Source organism: Osmia bicornis, chromosome 10 (assembly GCF_907164935.1).
Source record: "Osmia bicornis bicornis chromosome 10, iOsmBic2.1, whole genome shotgun sequence".
NCBI lineage: Eukaryota > Metazoa > Arthropoda > Insecta > Hymenoptera > Megachilidae > Osmia > Osmia bicornis.
In genome coordinates this window covers 6,595,909-6,621,813 of record NC_060225.1, presented here as the reverse complement: position 1 = coordinate 6,621,813, position 25,905 = coordinate 6,595,909, and the positions used below count along the sequence as shown (strand labels likewise).

Here is a 25,905-nt window from a genome sequence, read left to right as displayed (position 1 = left end):
AAAGGGTACAGAGATGTAAGGGATGCCGAGGTATAAGGAATGCCGGCATATACGAGATGCAGGAATTTAGGGAATGCGGTGATATAAGGGATACAGGGATGTTAAGGATGCAGACATGTAAGGGTTGCAGTGATAAAGTATTGGGCCTTGTGGGGCCCTTAAAGACAAAAAAATAATAAATAAATGGGAAGGTTGAGCCGAGGCCCATAAGTCAAATTTTACCTGATTTATATTGTAACTCATTAATTCCCCGTGCATAGCACGGGGCGTTCCACTAGTTTATTTTAAAACAGAAATGTAACCAGAGTTCAATATGATTAAGAACATTGACAAGCAATTATAAAGCAAAAACTCTAAACCGTTTAATGTAAGTATTAAAAAGCTATAGTATTAAAATTACACGGTTGTTTTATCTTTATAATTGCAAGGGTATAGATTATGCTCTTTTGTCAGAGGTGGGATGTCTGACCGTCAAATAGACTGTTAAAGGTCATTATTCCTTATCTTACTCGTCTGGTCAATATTATCGACCCTGACAGTAGTGCAAGAGGTTCCATGGTTGATTCACGATTGTTCCCATAGAAACGTCGCTGGCGATCGAATCGTGGCCGCGTGTTCCTTTCGTATTTGATACGGTACCATATGTGTGTATGTATCAGGTAAAGCCTTGTACAGTCTTGCAGAGTTACCGCAGTCTCAAATATTGACATGACCTGTGATGAACCTCAGCACCGTCTTTTGACATCCAAGGATTTCGAACCCAACGTTCGCGCCGGAAGTGGTGTCACACTTGAAGATCAACCGGTTCGTTGCTCCTCGAAGCAAGAAAACGGGAGATAGGTAAAATCGACGTGACATTGTTAAACGCAGCCTGGATGATGTAGGTTATTTTCTTTTCTCTCTTTCGTGGCTTTGATCTTGCCGTCATTATCGACCGAGTAAATTTCTTTTTCGCGGGAATCGTATTGCGCGCCAACAATGATCGGGAGAACCTCACTGGTGGAACAGAAGAGGATCCAATGGGCAAGAGAGAGAGGTATGTTCCGGAATCCCAATCATTCAAATAATTAAACGATCATCTCCAACTGAAAAACATTTGTAATAATTATATAAAGATAAAATTGTAAAGATTTTAATAAGTAATATGGCGGCTCGATAATATTGTACCGGGAAATTAATATTTTATGCGAATACCGTAGAAGAAATGGCACGTCTTGGCGGGAGTTGGGGACTTTTAAAAAATAACATCAATATCCGCACCAATATTCGGTAAGTGTTATTTGAGAGTACCAAAGTGAAATGTCCTTGATGTCTTTTTACAATCTACTCCTCAAAATATTTTGCCAATCATATCACCATCTGTTATGGCACTTATTATTTAAATTTTTATTTGAAATTTTCATCATAAGAAATAAATAGAATTTCTGCACGCACCTAATGATAAATCGTCAACGCAGTACTTATCCAAGTGGATCAAGAATGTCCTTGATGGAAACGAAGGACAAACAATTGTCCTCAAAACCTTTCCGTGCCACTGGACATTACGGAAGCACGGTCAGTCTGAAGAGTCTGGCGACAGAGAGTTCCGGAAACAGTGGCACGAACCTAAAGTGTTTGGACTGCAATGGTGGTAGCTTGATAAATCTGCACGAGCAACCGGAAGTGTCGCAAATCAGGCACAGAAGCCCGAGTCTGCCGCCCATTTACAACAAGGATCAGCAGCAATATGTCTGTCAGGTTTGTCTGCAATGCTGTGCTTATATCTATCACAATATAGATCATGGAACAATGAGTGATTGTTTGATACATTTTATTTTTGAAAAAAATCATTGATTTGTAAAAGAAGTTTCAGATTACGTTATGCATATCAAAAGAAAATTGCACTTCAGTTGAAAATGAAGTTATAGGACGATTAGGATTGTATGGAGTTTATTACTTAATTAAAATTGCATGGATATTGTATCTAATTATTTCAGACGAACTATGAGCTATTGTTACTTTGATTGTCTCTAAATTTATTATACATAACTAGAACCAATTCTTTTTCAAAATTGCATTAGGAACGTTATATTTCTGTGATTACCTTGCACATAAATAAAGTAAAGGTATAAGAAATAGATTGGTTCGTGACCGCGTTTGCAACAATAAAGTGGCACAATTGTATGCTTGGGATCGATTTCTATTGATCATTATTGTATACACGGATTTTATTTTCTGGGTGAACGAAGAACCGAAACTGAGAGATTATAATTGTAGAATGTAAATTAATAATTACAAATAAAAGAGATATAATAAATTTTTCAATCTCTTTCCAAATTGTAGATGAATTTTACTGTTCTATTTTTATCCTCTTTTGAATATTCGATCTATATAAATTACTGTAATTGGTGTATGGCATGATAGTAGAATAATAAATGGTCACCTGCTTTCAATTGCCGCTTCTAGATTGTGTCGAAAACTATACACGACCGGGTCTTATTCCTGAAGGGAAGTAAAGCAAAAGTAAGGCAGTCTGACAAATCGATTCTTATCTGATGCTTCAAGTACGTTCACCCCTTGACCACCAATTTCGTCTATCCACGTGTACATCTAAAACTTTTAATAACTGTCTTTAAAAAAAGGATTACATAAATTGAAGCAACATTACTTACACAAAATTAATCTCTAAAATAATTATTTTATTTGTTATAAAACAAATTAAATGATGCAAATTACCTAAAAATCAAGCTACCAAAATAATTATTTTATAACAAATTAAATGATGCAAATTACCTAAAAATCAAGATGCAAATTACCTAAAAATCAAGCTACTAAAATAATTATTTTAGGTATTAATTTTATGTTAATATAGCGTAGTTAAAGTTATACAATGAAAATTATAGTTGCGATTAACTTAAATAGGTATTTTGAATTACAAAAGCAAATGCAAACTCACAGTTCACCGTTCCTGTCTCATCGTGGCACAGAAATCACATTCGATCTGCGGTGCGCTCGAGGGAACACTATTTGAAGATTGACGACAAGAAAATAGCTGCTTCGTCACGCGAGCCTTTGTACCTTTTCTTCCGAAGAATAAATTAGCTCGTTCGTGTTCTAGGGTCAGCAGCGAGACTTCGCCAACGAAGGATTACACTATCGTCCTGAGAAAACTCAGCAACAGCGCAATCATCGACACTACGATCGGTATGAAAATTCGAAGAACACTCATTACGTCTCGCAGGGCGAAGAACGTGAAGGAGAGACTTCCGGTTACGCCAGCGACTCTGTAGATGTGCCAGCGTCTGAAACAGGAAGTAAGTTAAAACAGATAAGTCGAGAAATTTATGGTTCATGAAAGAATGATTAATTAATTAACACGTTGATTGGAGTTACCGATGAGTACTGTTATATTTTCACAGCGGTGTTACCTGGATGCAAAGCACCCCCGCAGGAAATGCCGGAGAAAACGTGGCAGAATCCTTACCAGACAACGCCAGAAAGTTCATTGCCACCATCGAGGAGATTATCTGATAGTAGGATAGGAGAACTGAACAGGCCAAGGTGGGGTAGTGTATGGGGTCAAGAGACTGCACGAGGAGATCCACCAGCACCTTCTTGGCTGGCAAGATTAGGACAATCAAGCCAAGTATAATTACATAAAAGCATCGTTTGAACCTCCAAATGATTAACTAGCTTCTGTAATTTTTATTAAAATTTAAGGTCCTGGTTATAAATCACGAAAGTGCCAGCAGTTCGGACAGCTCGACGATAGGCTCGATTGGATCCGATAACAAGACCTATCTTCGGGGTCAGAATATACCCGTGGACGCAGGCATTCTTCAAGAGCGAGAGGCGAAAAGGCAGAAAGCTCTGGAACTTCAAAATGCGATTAAAAAGCAGCTGGAAGAGAGAGACAGACAGAGAAAGGAAGAGAAAGAGAGGAGGCTCAGGGAAGAACGTTTGGAAGAAGAACGGATTAGAAGAGAAAGAGAGAAAGAAAAAGAAAGGTGTATAGAAATTGTAACTTAAGTTTTGATTGATTGTTTAAACGAAGTTAGATTAATTAAACTATACTTTCGTATTAGGTTCGAAGAAGAGCAAAGGAAATTAAAAGAAAGGGAAGCTGTTAAACTAAAACAAGCCGAAGCGATGCACGAGGTTCTGAAAGCAGCAGAGCGTTTGGCGAAGGAGCAGAAGAAAGTTCGTCGCAAGTGCGAAGAAAGTGACGAAGAAACTACGATATCATCCAGAGAATGCGAGTCGAAAATTTCAAACGAAACTCAGGTCAAACAAAACTTGCCAAGTGCAAGAACTCAGCAAAGTATAATTTCTAATGGTGATGTTAAAGATACAAATGAAAGAGTAACTTTGTTGAATGACAAAGAGAATAACAGTAACAAAGATGTATCAAGCAGTTCAGAGAAAGAAGAACAAGAAAATAATGATTTGAAAGCTGTCCAAGTTCCTATTAGTAAAGATGTAGCAATTGTACTAAGTGGTCGCCTTGAAGACTCAGAGATACTCAACAAAGCAAACCTGCAGTTGGTTAATTTGGTCCTGACTCCTACTCCAAGGGCAATCGAAAATAATTCGAATAATTTGTCTGTAGGATTGAACACTCTTATACACAATCTAGGAAGTTCGAATTTCAGTCCAAGCTCCTCGAGGATTCCATCCACCATCGTAGAAAACAGATTACTCACTCCCAGTAAATACAGATCCATGAATGGTCGAGACTTTGCCACCCAGACAGACATAGAAAACGATCGTCAAGATTATCGGGAGAAATTCCAGGACTCGACCATCAAGGACTCTTCTATGAAGGACCGCAAGGACGCGACGAATGCTAGTAAAAGGGATATCGAAAAGTGAGTCGTAATATGATGCATTGAATCGGTTCAAAAACTTGAAGAATCGTAGAGGATATTATTCTTCTGTCTTGCAAATAGAAGCGGTAATTATTATTTCATTTCGTTTTCCGAGATTCTCATTTTTTATTCTATGTTCATCATTATTTATCTTCTTTTCGTATTATGCTTGTTTGCACCAAATTATTTGTCTTTAATGTTGATCTAATGTTACATTGTAAAGATAATTATAAAGTATTTTCTAATTATTGTCCAATGTTGTACGCAATGTTTGTTCATTTTGAAGGTCCATGAATGTATCAACCGAAGAGATTGCTGTGAAATCTCTTCCTAGATTAAAATTTCAGTCTAGAAGAGGTATTGATTCCAGGCCACAGTGGAATGCTAATAGGTAATTTTATTACATAATAAAAATCATTTATACGTCAAATCATAATTGAAATATTTTTTTAGACCGGGTACTCGGTATCGTACACAAAGTGAAAAAGATCCTCATTATCAAAGAAGATTGCGAATGAGAAGACGTCTGGTTGAGTCTAGCGATGAACGTTCAAGGTATTAAAAATTATTACAATTATTATGGATATTACAACTAACAATTTGTTTTTCATAGATCACCATCACCGGATGGAAGAAAACTCATAGATATCAAATCTAAACTCCGTATGATAAATAAACCGAAAACGAAAATAGACAGTTACGATGCGGATCTTTCGATGGACAGTTTGAATTCCATCATACCGTTGCGGACAGATAAAAATGGAAGGATTACTATCGAAGAAAATAGATGTAGACGTAACGATAAGGCTCGATCAGACAACAATGATAATCCTAATATCTGGTGCGGACAAGATATTTTATCTAAACTATCCACCTTGAAAAATGTATGTACCGTATATAATGGAACAAGAAATTGATGTTTAAACGAACTTGATAAATTAAATAAAAATATTTGTCTAGGGTCTCTTAATGAAACAGATGGAATGGGACTCCGAGAGATGCCTGGTCTCTCCCGCTGCATCAGAGATTTATTAATGAAAATCAATCATCCGCGTTTTTGTGCATATTTTTCGTTCTTTCGTTTCAGTTTTGTAGAAAGTGTGATTGTACGGGGTATAAGATGAAAGAAGACACGTTGATTTGGATGTAGAAAAATGAGAGTTGAATATTTTTCTTGGATTGCAGATGTAGATAATGGCCTTCCAGTTGGATGATCTCCTTAAAGAAGACAAAAAGGATGCAAATTTATTGCCTGACTTAAGTAAAGCAACCTGCAACTCTCAAGAGGAGTTCAAACGTCTTTTAGAGAATTGTCCTGAATTTAAAATTAAACCAGAAAAGGTTCCATTGATAATAAACACTGTTAAATGAATTTTAATTTCATTAGTTAATTGTAAACTATTTTTTGAAAAGATTTTTATTGAAAATAACAATGTATCTGAACATAGGTAAAAAAGGATGATACTAAAGTGCGCGACAAAGAATTTTCTTGGAAGCCAACTAAAAAGGAATTAAAAGCATTTGCAAGAGAATGGAACTATGGGAATCCAATACCCCCAGACATGAGAGGCTTGAATCTTCATGAATTACAGCAGGTTGCTATTGACTGGAGAATGTTAACACCTATCAGACCGAAACACCGACAAGATGAAGAAATGTTCTCAAGATTGGTATTTATGTAACAGACATCATTTACAATTCATTCTAAATCATATAAAGTGGAAAATTGTGTTCCCTTTCTTTTTTAAATTATTTACAAAATTAGCAATTAATATCTCTAACTATAAAAGTTTTATTTAACACCATATTTCTTTTATTAGGTGGAAATGGGAAAGTTGGAAGCGAAAACGATCGCTAAAGAACGACGATCAAACGTAAGTCCTATCAGACGTAGCAAAAATCGAGCGGGTGTAATTGAGAGCAGCGTAAAAATTTGCACAGAATGCGGAGACGAATATTGTTTCGGTGAATTCTGTGGAGATATTTTATACGATTCGTACGTAAGGGTGACTGTGACCACCCAACAACCGAAAGTAAAGGTATCAGCTGATACCGAAGCGATAATAGCTAATCTAGATCGCAAAAAGAAGCATAAGAAAAGGAGAAAGATTAAGAGTAAAATTAGAAAAAGTACCAAGGTATTGGTTCGAAGCAAAGGAAAGAAGTCTACGAATAGTGATTTGGGGAGGAAAAACAGCAAAACCTTGATAGATGATAATGACAGCGATTCGAAACCAATTAAACCATTCAAGAGAAAATGTAGTAAATACACTAAAAAAGGACTACGAAAATTATAATACACTACGGACAAATTTTCAATTTCTTAAAACAAATAAAGGTACTATGTAGTATACTTCAGTAGACTGTTGGAGAACATTATCGTAATTGTAAACGTAGATGGTATTTGTAATTGTAAATGTAAACTCTACTTGTCATAATAATCCAGTAGAATGGTGGAGGACTAATTGATGAAAAAAACAAAATGGAAAAACAATGTTCTGTATGGTTTATTATTTGTCTATATCCCGTGGTCCCTTGCAACCAATGTGTAAATGAAATAAACAGGGTGTTCGGCTATGGGTGGGCATCCTTGTAGGAGGATGTCCATTTGTCTTGAGGTGATTCTGAACAACTTTTTCCTTTAACGCCATAGTCGAACACCTTATACATAAAAATATTATAACGGGTGCAGTGAATGGTTGCAATTAAATGTTGGAAAAATATAATTTTTATTCCTTATTCCATTTGTCTTTTTCTGCCTCTTTCTTTCTACTTTGTGATCCACTTTTTCGCTTATGTATTTCTATTCCAGAAATGTCACAACCAAAATCATAAAGTAAGAAATATTCTGTTCCCTTGTCTGGATCGATTAAACATCGATATTTTTGTTTTTAATAAAAAGAATTATTCGAATAAGATACATAACATTTGGAAGCAGAATACTTCTTTAACGAAAATTTCACATTATATCAATTACTTGTCAGATACGTCTTAACAGTAGATTATATGCTATATAATAATAATAATAATAATAATAATAATAATATTTGAACTGACCAAAATACACGCATTTTACACAAATACATTTATATATATATATATATAATATTAATTAACTACAACACTTTTGGTGAATAAAATACATTGTAGATAACTATTACATTTTCTGCTTCACAGGATATTATTCTACATTTATCATATTTATGATCAGAGTCTTGGAGTATCATCATCATCAGTTCAATGATATTGCAAACGTTAGGCCATCAAATCTATAAATTTTCAATTCGACGACACGAAGAAACAGATACTCCATTTCAGTAAAATTACGTTCAGTTGAAAGCCAAGAAAATATAATATACACTTCCTGTGTAAACAATAAAATTGCACGCACAATGTTTAATTAGAAAGAACATTGCTGATTAATATACATATGTACAATAGCAATAATACTTGAAACTTCAGCTTTTAATTTCTCTCTTTATAGATGGTTCAACTTTCTGTGAGGTAATTTTAATTAAACATCCAGCGACGACAAGAGTTAATTACACTTAATTAAAGTGCATACAAATCTTATTTAAAATACGATATCCATCTATCAAGTGGTATTTAACAATTCCTTCAATTTCCAGGCTCGTTTGCTGAATCATTGTTACCTGTTTTGCTATCATACGGATTGGCGATCACGAAGAATATCATATAGAAAAATATGGTAATATTAAATACACCTAGACCGCATGATTCGGCAGCTGTTCAAATTGTTCCGATTAATAAACTTAAGTACTTCAACGATAAATACAGACGCTTCTTTTACGATCAGCGTTGAACCGTAACATCGCGTTATCATTAACTGTAACTATTGATGATTTTACTTGGTATCGTTCGATTAATACATTTGTAAATTCAATGCTGTTTTTGTAATTCAGAATGTAAATTAACCGAACGATGTTTGCACCTTTAATAGGTATTTAAGTAAAATACATGTTCTAGTTTTCTTTAGTGCCGTTTATACTTTAAACGATTCAACGTAACAATTTATACAAGATAGAGAGAAATCATTCTATGCTCCAACACTGATCATAATATTTGTATTATGTATACATTATGTACTATTGTTTCCTACCATTGGACATCTCAAGTTAGAACATTTACTTCTATAAAAATTAGCTGACCTAAAGACGATGTAATTACAGATAGCCGATAGATAAGCGTCAATGATTTTTCATTATCAGAACTTGTTAACACTTTGAAGTCTGTTGACTGCACCGTGTAATATACAAAAGCAAGGTTTGCTTAATATTTGCATTTAAATCTAACGAACTTAGCCCAAATATAACAATTTTGTAAAATCATAAGGCACATTATTCTAAAAGAAAAAATTCACAATCTGTATTGAATACACAATCCACTATACCCTGATGGTAAGATGCTAGCTTTGTTAAATCAAATGCTATGATTTAATCCAATTTTATTAATTCCTTATTTCAGAAAAGTATGTCTTATAATTTCCCAAAACTGTTAACTATGAGATTCTTTATAATTGTGCCAAGTTTGAACCAAATTGGTATTCTTCTTCTGTATTATGTTTTCAATATATTGAAGTGTTATCTCACATATTGAAGGTACCTCAAAGTGTTAACAGTTGGTCATAATAAAGTGTAGAACATACTTTTGGCACGCGGAAGGGGACACACATTTGACACAGATGAATGTGTTTCATTTTGTTTTATAATAACAATAAATGTTTCACGCTATGTTTAGAATTGAAGCTCGTTCGAGGTTTTATGTTCAATGTAATGGAAACCTGCTGGATATCAACATGTGTGTAAAGAAAGAATTTCAAAAAATACATGAAATACTGAAGTCGATGATGCATTTAGTATGTGTCGCAAAAATATACAAGTATAAGGAGAAAAGTAGAAAATATCAGTAACTATTTAAAACAGATATTTTTTCATTTTCTTTTTATAAGTAAAAGCTATAAACGATAGTATTATTTTAATAGTACTATTTTACAACGTTCATGTAACGCTCAGGTATACAGTATACTTATCACAATATTTCATTCGCCATACACCCTATATATATATATAATCCTTTCTTTTATCTCTTCACTAATTATCATTACTTTACATATTAACATATAACATTAATCAATAAATTGGTTCGAGCAAATGACGTTAAGATGTATCCTCCTACATTACTTATTACAATAATCGCATGTGTTTGCGATAAAAGTGACTGCAACTAACGTCATTTTTCGAATTGAATTGATCTTTTTTTTTGTCGCTTTTAATTTTTTTCTTTTTTTTTTTTTTTCAGAAAATAGAAGCCGAAGAACTTTGAAATATAGTACTCAATTTGAATATTTTCAAAGATATCTTGTTCATCTTTTAAGACATTAATGCTCTTGTAGAGTTTAACTCTTGCATCTTGGTAAGTGGTATTATTAACGATTAAACAACCGTCATTATCATTTTTAAAAAATCATTTCAGGGATAACGTTTAATATGTAACCCACTTACTATACATGGCATAGAATGTGAACGGCTGGATTACACTGTTTAACAACGAAAATTAAAAATTGTTTGATCTACATTTGATCCTGTTTATTCGTGAAATCATTCAAATCGTTCAGTTTCATTAGAATCATGTTTTCAGTCAGATTGATAATGTTAGCAAAAAACAATGTCTTTCTTTGTAAATATACGTAATAACTAGGTACATCGAAAGTCAAGGTATGATTAAAAAAACTTTCCTCTTAACAAAATGTGTCACTAGTAAAAATATTTTGAAATGCGAAGAATTACAATTTATACATTTTTCTTATAAATAAACAAATAATAAAATTCAATTATCTAAAACATAATTAACTTTCAATGAATAAACAAATTATATATATATTGCATCACAATGACTTTCGTCGCACCTCGTTTTATCTCTTTTCACAAGTTGGCACAAATTTTGTTATAGATTTACAGATTCTTATAAATACATATCAATCTTTAAAGTTTATTACTGATGTACTTTGCGCAAAGCATTCAATTTCCGATCTATACGTTGGAATAAATTACTCGTTGCCGGGTGTAAGAAAATATTTCTCTTGGTACACTGATAAAGGCATGTACATCAGTAACGTGAACTTTTCCCCGGTAAGAGATTGTCCTGCACTTTATTGTTTTAGGATATATCTCATACTTTCTAAATTTTGGTTTTCAACCGTTCGTATGTATAACAATTAAATAATGAGTTAAATAAAATGAATGTTGAAAGCATTAGTAACGTGGATTCAAACACGTTCGTTACGGGAGTAGGTAATTTGAGCTAATCTAATAGAACGTTCCCTTTAAGATATCTGAATGAAACGTAAAAGACATAAGTACCATTTGTTAACAATTAATGCTGAATATGAGAATCTTATAAATATATATTATAGTTATAGCTGTAAGTCGTACAATACTAGTGCATCGTTATGGACATACATGAAGATTCTTAAAAGAATAAGGTATATAGAATAATTATTTTATAGTGAAAATTATGACTTATGCCTCTTTCGCTAAATGCAAGGCAGCTTTGTTTTAAAGCAGACAATTGGTATGTCGAAAAAATCAATGCACTGGGACGATTTTTTCTCCACACATCAACTTATGCACCTGCAGTCACAAAATCTATAAAACACAACTGATCGAACAACCTAATCCAATTGGCATTATATACAAGGAGAAGGAACAATTTGGTCAGGTGGTTGATTGGTAAGTCACTTAAAACACACCTGATAAATTCCAAATGATAAATATCGTTTGGACCAAGCAGGATTCTCACTCTATTCCTCTTCACAAGGAACATAATTTTCAATACATTTAATCACTCTCAGTTATCTTTACGAGCTTTTTTTTTACTTTTCTTTTGAGGTTTAGCTTCTGTCCAGACATCTAAAATAACCGTGAAAAAAAAAGAAACCTTTACCGTTTCTGATAGTTCAATTTAGGTATTTGATATTACTAAAATGTACAGAAATAATTACCTCCTAGTTCGTCGAAGACGGGACCAGTATTTTCTGTTGTTTCAACTGTAGCACTTTTTTCTTCAGAATTATCTAACTCTTTTTCTACATTGCTTTCCTTCTTTTTTGCTTTTTGTTCTTCCACTTTGTTATCCACCTTTGGTGTAGATGGAGTTACTACAGATGTGTTTTCACTTTCTGAGACTTTCTTACCTTTCTTTGACTTTCCACTTTTTTTCTCCTCTTTTTCCACTTTCTCAACCTGAAATAAGTAATTGTAATAACTATTAGAATATTATGTAAAAAAGGTGTACAATATTAAAGTGAACTTCAGAGGATACCTTAACTTGCTCTTCTTCCTTCTGATCTTCTTTTTCTTTAACTGTTTCTTCACTGGAAATAGGTGTAAGGATTACTTCTTTCTTATCTTTTTCTTTTAGTTCTTTATTCTCAGTTTCTTTAGCAACCTTATCCTTAATTTCTACTTTTTCTGAAATCTTTTGTTTAGCTACTTCCTCGTTAATTAGATCAGCCTTTTTAGTATTTTTCTTGCTTTTCTTTGAAGGAGATTCTTCCTCTTTCTTCTTGTTCTTTTTGTCCTTTCTGGAATACGCTTGCTCCCAGTCTCCTGTAATTGAAATTTAAAATCAATATTAATTTAAGGGAACATTAATAGACATTTAAGAACAATTCAATAAAAGCTTACCCTCATCAAAGTCCACTGGTTTCTCTTGGAACAGGTTCTTCAAATTCTTCTTATTCTTTGCTTGTTCAACTTTATTCTCTTTTCCAGCTTTAGCTACTACTTGTTCTTTCTCTTTCTTACTTACAGAAATTTTGTTATCATCCTGTTTTCGTTCCTTCAACTTCACATCAGTTTCATCTGATTTAACTGTAGCCTTTTTAGGAACATCTCCTTTTGTTGGCACAGTTTTCTTAACAGGGCTTGCCTTTTCAGTTGTTGCTTGACCATTAGCAGATTTCTGTAATTTACAAAAACTTCTTACATATACAGCATTTAATCATAACTTTGATTTTTAATAATTTTACAGGAATACAACAAAAATTACATTGACCCTAATGCCTTTAAAGATCACCAAAAGAATATGAACATTCCATGACAGAAAAAACTAAGGAATTAACAAAGAAAATGTAGAATAAGCAATAATAATGATTTTAAATATCATGTACATAATTAAATCGCATTCTACGTATCAGGAAAAACAATGGTGAATAAACCCTCTTTGAATAGTCATGTCAGCTGATTATCAGCCATGTGTGCGTATACATTGACTCGCTACAAATCAGCAACCATATGGAGAATGGGTGATATATAAATTGTTGTAGTCGCATTGACAATCGATTCAAGAAAAACAAGATTTACTTTACGAATCGTTCTCTTATCGTCGCGCTAACCTTTTCTTTGATCTTGCTGCGTTTCTTGCTGGCAAATTTCCGGTCCACGTCGGAGCCCACGGAGAGCTGTGCAAAAGGTGGTTGTTCGGCCTTCTTGAAACCAAAGACGAAGACGAGAATCGCACATACAAGGACGATACCCACGGGTAACGCATATTGTGAGTGCTGAAGTAACAAGTTGACGTCCATGGCAATACAAAGGACGTGTCAACGTGTGCGAGGCCGACGACGGAAATGAGGGACGGCAATAGAGTGACGACGACAACAGATACGGTTACAACTCGACAGTGATCGGTGAACCGGACGCTTCACGCACACGGTACAGTATCGAACTCAAAACATGGCACTCTAGTGGAAGGTGTACGAATTATTAGATGCCAGGCGGGCGCCGATCTTCGCTGACGCGGCTATGACATGCCACCAAGTAAATCAAACGAGCTTTTATTTTATGCACTAACAAAGATCAATATATGAATAAAATTAATGTATTCTAATGTATTTATACCTAAAAATATCGTAAAATGGTTAAACTTGGATTCCAAGAACGTAAAATTATTACCCTTCTTTTTGCCCTTTAACAGTTTTGACCCACTAATTTCTTAAAACTACGACTTATATTTTTGGATTCTACAAAGAATGTATATAATCATTTTACGTTCTTGGAGTCCAAGTTCAGCCCGTAAAATTAATAGTTAAGATTTATTCAATAACAAGGAATTAATTTATCATGCAATCTTTTATTCTACTTTATGGAGAGTAACTTACTTTACAGTTTCACCGCATCGATCTTAAGATCCACGTTACAACTATATGCAAATATGATTACAATGATAACAAAAGGGATCACAGTTAATATATCATATTATCTCGGAAAATGTAATAAATGCTTTTTTTTATTAAAAGTACCGTTACCTAAAATAATACATATAAATAAAAAGATATTAGTTTTGTTAACTTTTTGCGGCTTTAGCAAATTGTACAACCATTGGTTTATCCTTTAAAATATAACCATTGGTCTCATCAAGCGCTAATTGTGCCTGTTCTATACTCTGTAGAGTAACAAATGCTTGTCCCTTCATTCTACCCTCTTGCATAAGACGCACGTCGTATCTAAAATAAAATATAATATTAATCAAGTACATTACAATTAAAATAAATTTTCGTTTTATCTTCAAATCATACTCATGGTCTGTTTTTAGGTCAGGTATCACATATTTTCGGTAAATGAAATGAAGATCCTTCTCTTCTATTTGTTTTGCAAGATTCTTTATGTACAGTCGATTTGATGGCTTGCCAGGATGATAATTTTTAAATACAGGAAGTAACCTTTGATCTGTAATGTAAATGTAAAAAAAAAATGTAACGATAAAACAATCGAACACTATAGAATAAAGAACCATTTTTACCATTAGTTGATATTCTATTATTTGCTAATTCTTCAGATGTAATTATTTCTCGCTGAACGTATTCAGTACTTTCATTAGTTTCAATCGTTTCAGGATCTTTGGAAGCTGGGAACATTAACCCAAAACCACTATCTGTTGTATTTTCAGGAACAGGATTCTCTTCCTTATTTGAAGAATCTAATAATTTATCCACGGTTTTTAATTCAATTTTAAGATTCTTTGTTTCTCCGCGTTGTACTGATTCAAACATATCTTCTGGTTTTACAACCTTTTGTGTGGAACTTTGGGGTATAATTTGTTTAGCAGGATTAACAAATTTCGGAATTTTTAGACGCTTACTCGATTGCGTACGTTTTCTTTTAACAGGAATAATTTCTAAAGGTTTTGTGTTATCTTCTTCATTAGATTCCATTTCAGATTCATCCTCTTCTACTTCTTCATCATAGATACCTATTTCATATTATGGATTAATAAATAAGAAACATAGGTAAAGAAACTATAATTTTATTACCTTGATTCTCTTTATCATATAGAATTTCTTTACCAAATATATCTTTATATTTTTCCATGTCATAAACTTCTTTCAGTGCTGGAAATTCTGCTTCCAGTTCTTCAAAGGGAGGTGGTAAATTCATTCTGTTCATTAAGTGTAAAACCTATAAAACTATATTCTATTACATTGACTGTAAACATTTCATATTAAATTATATTTCATTAATTTACCTGTGTGTAAAAAGCTGGTTCTTTCAATAACTGTATGGCTATTCTTGCTAAAGTACTTCTGGTTGGTGCTGAATATTTATATTGTATATTTGGTGGAGGTGGTTGAGTAAAGACTTGATTCATAGTCCAACTGTTTAATTTTTGTAAAAAAGCTTGAAAGTTAGATTTGCTTATAGATTCCTTCTTATTTTCCTCATTTATAAGTTTGTTATTATCAACATTTTGCTCTGAATTCTCTACTGATATAGATTTCTTAGCAAACTCAACTGTTATATATTGCCCCCTTACATTTAATTGATGTAAACGTAACAATGCTTCTGTAGCTGCTTGTTGTGATTTGAATTTTGCAAAAGTTACAGTGTACTTCTTAGAAGGTCTTAAGGTTCGTGTTTTAACAGCTCCATATTTTTGAAGTAACTCATTACGTCTGTCATTAGAGAGTTCTGATGGTAAATGAAGAATTCTGAGGGTATCACACATCTAAAACACATATTTCAAGTTTAGTATATTTAAATATTGTTTCAAAATTCTGTTTGAGGCTTAAAAGATAGTTTTTAAGCTAAAAATAGAGTAAACAATAACAAAAGTAGGTTAGGGATTGGTCATATAATTTATAGCTTGAACTCAATAAATTTCTCATCCTTTTTATGATTTCTTAATTATATAGTCATATAAGTGTTGAATATTACGTGTGCTGTTTCGGATGACATCCTAAATTTAAAAAGATGTTATTGTCATTAAGGAACATCAACAACAATTGCATACAAACATACTATAGTTTGCAGAAAGCAAGTTAAGTTTCGACAGAGGCAGGACTTTCTTTGCATACCGACCTGATATCATATTGGGGTGTCAGAGGCCCCAGAGCATCGGTAACTGCATACCGACATATCGTCTTGGGGTGTTAGGGACCCCAAAGCACAGATGGCGCTCGCTGTACACTGACATTATGGCATCGGGGTGTCAGGGACCCCAAAGCACAGATGGCGCTCGCTGTACACTGACATTATGGCATCGGGGTGTCAGGGACCCCAAAGCGCAGATAATTACATACCGACATAATATCGCCTTGGGGTGTTAGGGACCCCGAAGCATGAGTAACTGCATACCGACATAATATCGCCTTGGGGTGTTATGGACCCCGAAGCATGGGTAACTGCATACCGACATTATGGCATCGGGGTGTCAGGGACCCCGAAGCACAGGTAACTCTGCATGGCATCCGGGGTGTCAGGGACCCCACAGGCTTCCTTTTGAGACATAGTTTTGAGAAGTCGGTCGGTAACCTGACGAATAGTTTCAGCCGACCATTAATAGATGGCGCTAGTGTTCCCCTGTGGGCGGAATGCCAGCTGCACGAAACAATAAAAGAATGAAAAATAATGTTCTGTAGACATTTTCTTTTAATAAATGATTAAACACCCTTTATGACTTAAGTATGTATATATAATAATTTCTATAAACCCTTATATTAATAATAGCTTTGGTCTTAAGATATTTTGAAGTTTATTTGATATGGAAGAAAGAAATTCTGTAAAATATGGCTCCGTAGAAAGAATCCGATAGAGGGCATTTCGTCGCGTGCATACGCAATAGCGTGTCTCCACCTAACACGAAGGTGACATGAAATTGTCGTTGCACGTTCGAAAAAGTGGCAACCGTTTTGGCGGATATTTTTCGTTGTAGTTTCGTCGCAATCAACATCCCTACCTGTCATGAAGACCTAAATGGCGTTGGCATCCGGACCCGTCTGCCGTTTCGCTCGCTGCCAATCGTTCGAACAGAGAAACGAAAATTTCAAGTCAGTGCTGGCAACTTTTTACGTTTATTATAAGGTTTCATTTTGACGAGAAACGCAGGCAAATATTTTGTTTACCGTTTCTGGCAAGTTATTGTTAGGGTTATTGGATTTTAGCGGTTACTTATCGATGTGGTCAAATAACGAACTGCTTCGTTGCACGTTAGAACAAACGGTCCCGTTGGACGTTTAGCCACGTTATTTTTGTTCTTTCGTTTCTACAATGAATCGTCGGATACGTTATTGTTCGACTAGATACAATGTCGATGGATGTTTTCTTGTTTTCAGTGCACATCGTGTGCTGTTACATAAGAAGACCATTATGAAAATATGATTTGAACAAATCCTAGCCCTGTTCGCGTAACTTAGCCATGAAAATCAAAAAGTTTTCCTCAACATGCAAAGTATTGATATTATTCGTTTTATATAGCTTAAGAATGCAATTTATTTCATGCTCTGTTTAACATGTTCTTTTGACTTTTTAGTGTTACCATTTACACATAAATTGATTAACATTTTAGATGTTAATTTAACGAAAATCATCAGAGTAATTCTGGAATTCAGTATTAGAACTGTTTTAGTATACTTTCTATGTACTGGATTCATTATTTATTATATGAAAGGCTTAGATAAATACTTTAATACCTGTACTATTTTTGCAGTTGCCAAAAAGATGACGGCTGATTCAGAGAAAGATATTATTCATTGCTTAATATGCAATAGTAAAGTTGGTGTGTCTACTAGGAATAGTATACGTATTTTTAATGAAAACTCTGTAACATCATCAGAGAAACCACTTATAGATACAATATGTACTGTTTTGGAGACAGATTTAAATGAGGAGAATGTTCATTCTCTTGTTATATGTAAAAAATGTTATAAATTATTCAATGAGGTAAATGAAATATCAATTGTTATATTACCAATAATTACATGAAACTAATTAAAGGGTCTATAGGTTGATGAACTTGAAAACCGATTGACAGAGGTAAAAGTAGAACTTTTTAATAATTATAAGAAGACTATGAAAAAGATATCTGATATTCAAAATGAAGAAGAGTACAATGATCATGATTACATAGAAAATATAGAAAATACAGAAAATACAGAAAGTCAGGGTACAGATGTAGAAATGAAATATGCACAAAGGGTAATTAACAAAATCCAATTGAACAAATAATCTAAAATACTTTTTACATTGCTACAATATAAAAATGTATACTTAAAGGATGAAGAAGAAATGCAGGAGTCTGAGGGTGAAATAGAAAGATTAGAAGAAGAAGAAGAAGAAGATCCTACCTGTGAACCAGCTGAAATTATTCTTAAAGTTGAACAAGTAGCTGAAACAAGTAATAATGAAGAAAGAAAGAGGATAAAAAGGTCAAAAGTTTCAACAAAAGTTGAAATCCCTCAAGAACAGGTAACTTTTAATTAAATCAATAAATTGTAATTGCAAATGTTTTCAATTATTTATTTGCGTTTAGCTGGTGACCAGAGATGGTTCAATATATACCTGTTTATTATGTACAAACGAAGATGATAAAGCTGTAGGAGACGCAAAATCAATTATCGCACACATGAAAAGTGTACACGAAACTCGTTTATACATCTGCGACATATGCGGGGATGATTTTAAAAAAAGAAACGAACTATCTGTTCACCTTGATGATCACGTTGCAAGGGAGGAGGGAGATTTTCAGTGTGAGATATGTAACAGAATATTTAGTAATTTGCGGTTGTTCAGAATTCATAAACGGATACATTATCCCCAAGTGAAATCATGGCCATGTGAAACGTGCGGTAAACGATATAGGTGTGTATAAGACAATTGTATAAATTATTTAATATTGTATGATTAATATTTTTTACAGTTCCAGGAATTTATTGGAGGAACATATCAATACCCATACAGGTGTTCGCCCGTACGCGTGCGAGAACTGTGGAAAAGATTTTGCTTCAAAATATACATATAAAGCACATGTAAAAACACACGAAGTACGACCTCGTCCATACGAGTGTTCCCAGTGTAATAAAACATTCTTGAGTCAACAAAATCTTAATCAACACGAAAGAACTCATAATGGCGTGAAGGAATATGTTTGTCATCAGTGCGGTACGATTTATCAATTGACAAATTTTTATGTTATATTGACAAGTTTTATTTAAAGGATTAAATTTACAGGAAAAGCATTTGGTTCACCGCACAATCTGGAAGTGCACAATATAGTGCATACAGGCTACAAACCGTATATATGTAGGGTATGCGGTAAAGCGTTTGCACGCAAAGCTGAAATAAGAGATCACGAGAGGACGCACACTGGAGAGAAACCATATCAGTGTGAATTTTGTGGAGCCACATTTAGGTATGTTTATCTTGTATCTATTTATTATAAAATATAAGAATAATAAATTTTATTTTTTTAATTTAGTCAAAGATCAAACTTACAATCGCATAAACGCGCAACGCATTACAATGATAAACGGTATAAATGTGACGATTGCGGGAAAGGATTTAAGCGACGAAGGCTGTTGGATTATCATATAAAAGCAGCTCATACTGGCGAAAGGCCATATAAATGCGACGAATGTTCAGCGACGTTCGTTTATCCTGAACATTTCAAAAAGCATATGCGCATACATACCGGAGAGAAACCGTATTTGTGTGAGGTAAAATGATTGAACTGCATAAAACTGGCATTCTTCAGTTTTCTTCACTTATAGCGTTATAAAATTGTAGGTTTGTGGTAAAGCATTTAATAGCAGAGACAATCGGAATGCGCATCGATTCATACACAGCGATAAAAAACCATATGAATGTTTAGTATGCGGTATGGGTTTCATGAGAAAACCATTGTTATACGCTCACATGCAAACTCAAGTGAGTTAATATCTTGCTCTAAGATAATAAATATTATATTCAATCAGTGATACTTAATTCATTGTACGTGTTCCAGGGTCATTTGAATGATACTATTGTAGTTAATCAACCCCGGCTTACTACAGAAGAAGATCAAGTCATGGCGCTTCCTGACGGTAACGTGGAACTTTTAATGGACGAAGCAGAAAACGATCAGGTAATTAAGAGTATTTCTTCTCGTGTATATTATACGATACCAATAATTATATTCACATTTTTATTTAGTTGGAGGAAACTGAATTGTACGTGACTGAATTAAAAGATCATGTAATTATACAAGAACAAAATGACGACCAGATATATAACGAAGAAGATGTATTAAATATCCCAGCGGAAGAAACCGTAGACGAAGAAGTGAATCATCTCGTTGATGGAGAGGTATGTAGATTTAATTACTATTAATAATGCATTAATGTGGGATCAGGAGGGTAAGTGGAGATGCGGTGGAGATTTTAGTGACGTGCAAATTATGTTTGTAATCTTAAATTTACTTCTAATTTAACCTAATTTTACACTACTTGCTTTATGACAACTATATTTAAATTAAAGCTAGCGCCTCGCCTATTTTTCTATCACTCGATTTCAACTCCATTTCAACTCCGATTTCAATTTTCGCCTTCCACATTAATAATTAACTGTTGAATTTGTATAATATTCAGATGACCTTTACTGAACCCGAGGAGATGGAGTGTAAAGTCGAGGAGACGGAACACGTGGAAGAAGTGTATACTTATAATGAAACTGAGGACGGTGAAACAATAGTTGTACCAGCTAGCTCAGAGTACAAAGAAGTAGTAGACGACAAGAACGCGGTTCGGTTAGTTCAAATTCGGTTTCCAACATCGGTGGGCGGTGAAGGTCGAAGTTGGTTAAGCTTAGTACCAAACACATGAAATTTGCTATCATTATTGGTATGTACTATAGCTTTCAGGGGATCGCTTAATAAATTTCTACTAATAATGTAAAGTTGACATTAATAAGCGCGTATCCGATATACATAAATAAGTGGCAAACAAATATACCTTATACATATAAGATATGAGTGATGAAAATTTAACTGCAACATTATGCGATAGATTTAGGTTTAAATATATTCTGTAATTTTTAAAAGCTAACCACACATTAGTCTGATTAAATAATACATTGCGGTTGCGTTTAATTGATACAGAAGGCACGAAACTTAACTTTTAATTACAAAGTATGGCGTCTAAGCTAAGAGTCTTAAACATGCTTTTTCTTTTTTTCTTTTTTTTTTTTGGAAAAAATGATTGGAAGAAATTTCTTCCTTCAGAAGAGCACAAGGAAGATATTGAAGATGATAACGTCGAATTAGACGGTTTAGAATTATTTATCGTACAGCCAGTCAATAGTGTAATTTTAATTGTAATTTACAAGTCGCGTTTATACTTTTATTTCTTAACTTTTCGATACTTTATAAAGTCCCGTATGCATTAATACAAAAATTGATTGTTCGTTTGAAAACGAATCAATTGAATACGGACTCGATTCTTTCATTTATATCTGTTGACAGCGATTTTCACTGTTAGACCGAGTCGTAACACATGTTGCGTGTTTATTTTTTTACGCATTTAACGTATTAATTACAGCTTACATCATGTAACAAAGAAATTCTGAAAATCTTGAGCAAAAAACAATAAACTGTATTTATACACCTCTGTAATTACCGCTCTTCTAATAATTATTTAAATTTAATTTAACTACGCTTTAGAGGATTCCGATTAATACAAACATGTAATTGCGTTCTTTGTAAAGCCGCATGTTTCTGATAACATCACACAAGCTGTCGTTGAATATTTAATTTCTTTGTATTATTACGTGTAATATTCTGTATAAATATTAATACAAACGGGTACAAATAAATATAATGTTCTTAAATGTTCTTATCTTCATTTCCCTTCATCGCAATAAATTAAATATTAATGAATAAATAAAAGTAGATATTTTTTTAGATATTGAAAAATTTGTATACATGATTCGATCAAAATTGTTCCATGGGTTTAAAATGTTGAATAAAATTAAAAGAATCATCGCAATTAATGCAAGTAGTTCGAATCAATAATGGGGTGCACGTGTTTTGCAGAAACGTTTAGAGGGATGATTTTGATAAATGATAGGAAATTATGGAACACTGAGATAGTCCATTCAGCGATTAATTGTTATGCTATTGTAGAGTGAGCCATCAAGCAGCATCTCGTGGCTCTCAATAAGTTAAATTGAGTGTGAATAATATTTGAATCCGCCCGTCTCCTTATAGAGAATTCATACCTTAATGTCTCTTTATCCGGTTCGGTCTTTCAAAACCAACTAGCACAATGCCATTCAAGAGTGCTTAATTTTTCATAAAGAGACAGAGATTTTAATAATACCTCATTAAATCGTCATCATTTTTATATCTACTTATTCGTTTTAATAATGAACCTCATACGAATTGTGTCTCATTAAACTTACAATTTTTATTATTATGGAAATTTTTATTTGTATTATTATTAATTATGTAAATTTTGAAATTAATGTTTGTAGATCTGGAACAATTTACAATGTAAACTCTGAAAAAGAAGAATTTACTTGTATAAGAAGCTTAGGAATTTCCTTCCCTTCGTCTTGTACTAGAGCGCACGTGTACACGACGTTTCTCACATTAATTAATCGACAAGTCTAATTGAATTGTGTTGTCAGCAAACCGTGATTTTAGTGTAACTTCGATGTTTCATGAAATACACTGGGTGGTCCAGTAATTATAACTATCATAATTGTTCCAAGTACCATAACGTTATAAAAATAAAATAAAAAGTTTTCCACGAATACACTGTACAAGTTTTTGTTTATCTGAAAAAGGAATCTGTTAATTATCCGATGAAATTTCGTTAATTAAAAAATAAAAAACCATCGTCATTAATCGTAGAATACTAACATCCCCCTTTTGTATTCCTGTTGCTTTATATTTTCGCAAAATTTCTGTTTCACGCACAACAAAGACGTGCCCCTCTGTGCTTCCGTACGTGGTTTCTTCCTATGTTTTCACCGTTTCAATCTTTCTCTCCAAGTCCCACCCTTTTTCCCCGTCTACATGCACCACATGCAAATGTATGTATTATTGCGGCATTCCACGCTGATTAAGCGGCGTGTTCAAAAGGAATCTTTAATGAATCTCGTCCAAAACTTCAAACCCGGTATTATATACGAAAGGGCTCTTTTATATTATGAAGTTATTGTAATAAATACGACTTTGATATTAAAGAATCTTCGAATGAATATTTTTCCTTAAAAATAGAAAAACAGATTAAATAAACATTTAATAATTTTGCGAATACGAATGTAAATCTTGTGTTTGATTATTAGATAATATATTTTTATTTTATTTCTTCATTTTTCATCTAGGTTTCAGAGAAGAGCATTATTTTTATATTTTCGTGACATCACCGTCTTCATTTCTTTTTCTCTTTCATTTATTTCGCACAACGTGCACCGAGTATGCAAATGTACGCCGGGTATTACTTAAGAGCATCGTGTTTTTCAAATATCGCGGGGTAGAATGAACGAAACCCCGGGAGATTTGTTTTTCATCGACCTGGTGTATGGAAAGATATACAAAGGTAGGAACGAGGAAACGTACGACAAGATACGAGGTAGAGCCTACCCTATCCATACCATCAGATCCTACCGATCCTTTGATCTCATTCTGATTTACTCGCAGGTGAAGTGTGCTCGCAGGATCGAGAACTTGCCAGAAAGTACAAGTTCCTCGTATGTTGTCGGAATTTTCATCGTCTACGACTCGATACGTATCACACGGTGGCTGAAGTTACTCTGGTACTGAGATTTTCGTGACACTTGTTCGCCTTCTTCCAGAGATTTATGCACTATTTTCACCCAGCCGTTCTTTCTGCCTTTCTTTCGTTCAGCAGATTTAAATAATGCAAAATTCTTTAACAGGAAATATTATTTTTATACTCGAAAAAATTGAATGCTCTTTTAATCTTTCAAAGGATTTTTGTATGTAGAATATTCTGTCAAAGCGATATTTCGAATTTCAAATATCTGGTGAAGTTAAAAGGGTGGATATGGGTCGCGTCGCGCAGACAGACTTCGCGAATTGGTAAAAACGAGATACTATTTGAAATTTTGTGAAAATATACTGTGTAAAATATTTTACAATGTAGCACACGACCTTTTTAATACCTCAATTATTTGATTTTTCAGAAAGAAATGATTTTTAAGTAGTAAGAGTCAGTAATTGATCCGAAAGAAGGGGTTTCGGAAACGCGGAATAAATCCGCCATTTTGTAACATTTTCACTTTACAAAAATTGGAATGAATAGATAAAAGTTACGTATATTTATACTGAAAAGACCAGAGCATTCCATTTAATAATTAGTTACGAAAAATATTCCCAAACTTCATGTATGTTTTAACGTTAATTACCACAGTAGAAAAGTCCATCTATGGTCAGACCTGTTATAATTATAATTACTCAGTTTCATTTTTTAAATTAAGCTTTTCATTCATTGTTTTATTAATCTTTTATTCTCTAATGATATTAATTGAATTTATAGTAATTTACGTGAGAATTAATGTATTAATAAAACTCATGAAAAATTGTCATCTCGAAGTGACCGTTTTCGACGAAATTCGTTCACGTGCAGGTAAAATAATACGAATATTTGTTTATTCACATTTCTAGGAAAATTCATATATTTCCAGTACCGAAACCGGAGATAAAATATTGAAATTTCCTAATTAAACTCAGCCGAAATCATCATTCTACAGGGGTTGTTCCTACGAATTTTATCCACGCGTTGCGCATTTAATAAATATAAAAAGATAAATAAATATTAGGTTTATAATACGAACATTTGTTTGCCCAGTTCTTCTACGAAGATTTTGATGTTTTCGTTATTGCAGCTGAAAATGAAATATCGAAAGTATAAAATGTTTACTCAATTAAACACGTTCAGGCTAAAAGAGGAAGCTAAAAAGTGCAATTTATCTGGGAGTGGTGTACATTTTAACTTGCAAAACAACTCTACATATACACAGAAGGAGCGTTCATAAACAAAAATCCTAGCTAAAACCGTGTCACGTTAAAAAATTTTTGAAAAACTGTTTTCAGCAATGAATTCTCATAAGAGTTAACGATTACACGACCAGGTTTTTGATGTGATGTCTCTGATTGTTAAACGATACATGAAAACCGAATTTTGTCGACACTGGTGTCGTACAAATATAGGGTGAACGCGATTCACATTTTCGACATTCGAATTATCGCGAAATTCTGGTTTGGTTCTATATGGTGCACAAAGCTTTTCGCATATTAACGTTAATTACATTTTGCGTTCATCTCTTTACATGAAAATTCGAGCCCTATTAAATTCACTGCACTTCCCTGTTAATTCAACTCCCGTGTTATATAATTACACCCGCAAAATTTTTTTTAATGCATTCACATATCCGCCCCTTAACGTTCTTGCTCACCCTTTCATTCCGGCCTTTTCATCTTCGACGTTATTACAGCTACGTTACTGTCGTTCGATGATTTTTATTCTTCGCTACGAAATAATCACTACTAGAATTAATTTTATACATCTCTGTTCAATAGTCACAGGAAACCTATCAAAGTTTCATTAGAGTTTAAACGAATTAATTGAAACTATCAAAATAATTATTTTTAATAAATGAAAATTCTAAAACTTATATTTCAATAAGTATTAGGGTATTTAATACATAAATTTAATAAAGGATCTCAGTATTTTCCTCAATTATTAAATTTAACGAAAAGG

The 25,905-nt window shown here is 33.5% G+C and overlaps 5 protein-coding genes and 1 long non-coding RNA gene across 10 annotated transcripts; 3 read left to right on the top strand and 3 right to left on the bottom strand.

Annotated features, from left to right (window-relative positions):
- The first annotated feature begins 258 nt into the window (after window positions 1-258).
- LOC114871253 lies at window positions 259-7,341 on the top strand. 2 transcript variants are annotated; one of them, XM_029176927.2, is made up of 4 exons: window positions 259-840; window positions 6,033-6,188; window positions 6,296-6,517; window positions 6,668-7,341. In XM_029176927.2, exons 2-4 carry the CDS (start codon window positions 6,042-6,044, stop codon window positions 7,142-7,144), a joined length of 846 nt encoding a protein of 281 aa, XP_029032760.2. In that variant the 5' UTR covers window positions 259-840; window positions 6,033-6,041; the 3' UTR covers window positions 7,145-7,341. The 2 variants fall into 2 exon arrangements, with proteins under 2 accessions (XP_029032760.2, XP_029032761.2); XM_029176928.2 differs by lacking the exon at window positions 259-840 and adding an exon at window positions 5,896-5,953.
- Window positions 834-6,045, top strand: LOC114871246 (myb-like protein X). The gene is made up of 11 exons (XM_029176918.2): window positions 834-1,036; window positions 1,200-1,269; window positions 1,458-1,737; window positions 3,098-3,293; window positions 3,399-3,625; window positions 3,700-3,986; window positions 4,065-4,847; window positions 5,134-5,238; window positions 5,301-5,402; window positions 5,461-5,731; window positions 5,808-6,045. The coding sequence occupies exons 1-11, from the start codon at window positions 979-981 to the stop codon at window positions 5,880-5,882; spliced, it is 2,454 nt and encodes an 817-aa protein (XP_029032751.1). The 5' UTR covers window positions 834-978; the 3' UTR covers window positions 5,883-6,045.
- Window positions 1,644-3,181, bottom strand: LOC114871256. The gene is made up of 3 exons (XR_003788546.2): window positions 2,936-3,181; window positions 2,423-2,595; window positions 1,644-1,763 (listed from the first exon to the last, which is right to left on the bottom strand). It is a non-coding gene; the product is annotated as an uncharacterized LOC114871256 (long non-coding RNA).
- A 2,433-nt stretch (window positions 7,342-9,774) lies between the features above and the next one.
- Window positions 9,775-14,035, bottom strand: LOC114871251 (nucleolar protein 58-like). Its single transcript, XM_029176925.2, has 5 exons — window positions 13,264-14,035; window positions 12,554-12,830; window positions 12,189-12,475; window positions 11,869-12,109; window positions 9,775-11,776 (listed from the first exon to the last, which is right to left on the bottom strand). The coding sequence occupies exons 1-5, from the start codon at window positions 13,450-13,452 to the stop codon at window positions 11,715-11,717; spliced, it is 1,056 nt and encodes a 351-aa protein (XP_029032758.1). The 5' UTR covers window positions 13,453-14,035; the 3' UTR covers window positions 9,775-11,714.
- Window positions 14,036-14,135: 100 nt separating this feature from the next.
- LOC114871249 (RNA-binding region-containing protein 3) lies at window positions 14,136-17,168 on the bottom strand. 2 transcript variants are annotated; one of them, XM_029176923.2, is made up of 7 exons: window positions 17,103-17,168; window positions 16,226-16,744; window positions 15,393-15,872; window positions 15,181-15,325; window positions 14,670-15,119; window positions 14,446-14,596; window positions 14,136-14,373 (listed from the first exon to the last, which is right to left on the bottom strand). In XM_029176923.2, exons 3-7 carry the CDS (start codon window positions 15,870-15,872, stop codon window positions 14,214-14,216), a joined length of 1,386 nt encoding a protein of 461 aa, XP_029032756.2. In that variant the 5' UTR covers window positions 16,226-16,744; window positions 17,103-17,168; the 3' UTR covers window positions 14,136-14,213. The 2 variants fall into 2 exon arrangements, with proteins under 2 accessions (XP_029032756.2, XP_029032755.2); XM_029176922.2 differs by lacking the exons at window positions 16,226-16,744; window positions 17,103-17,168 and adding an exon at window positions 16,082-16,218.
- On the top strand, window positions 17,113-22,000 carry LOC114871248 (zinc finger protein 436-like). Of its 3 annotated transcripts, XM_029176919.2 has the most exons (13): window positions 17,208-17,594; window positions 17,676-17,783; window positions 17,853-18,085; window positions 18,149-18,340; window positions 18,419-18,610; window positions 18,675-19,003; window positions 19,062-19,303; window positions 19,373-19,553; window positions 19,620-19,857; window positions 19,928-20,068; window positions 20,145-20,264; window positions 20,333-20,485; window positions 20,767-22,000. In XM_029176919.2, exons 1-13 carry the CDS (start codon window positions 17,588-17,590, stop codon window positions 20,998-21,000), a joined length of 2,370 nt encoding a protein of 789 aa, XP_029032752.2. In that variant the 5' UTR covers window positions 17,208-17,587; the 3' UTR covers window positions 21,001-22,000. The 3 variants fall into 3 exon arrangements, with proteins under 3 accessions (XP_029032754.1, XP_029032752.2, XP_029032753.1); XM_029176921.2 differs by lacking the exons at window positions 17,208-17,594; window positions 17,676-17,783 and adding an exon at window positions 17,113-17,193; XM_029176920.2 differs by lacking the exon at window positions 17,676-17,783 and having other exon boundaries at window positions 17,209-17,594.
- The last annotated feature ends 3,905 nt before the right edge of the window (window positions 22,001-25,905 follow it).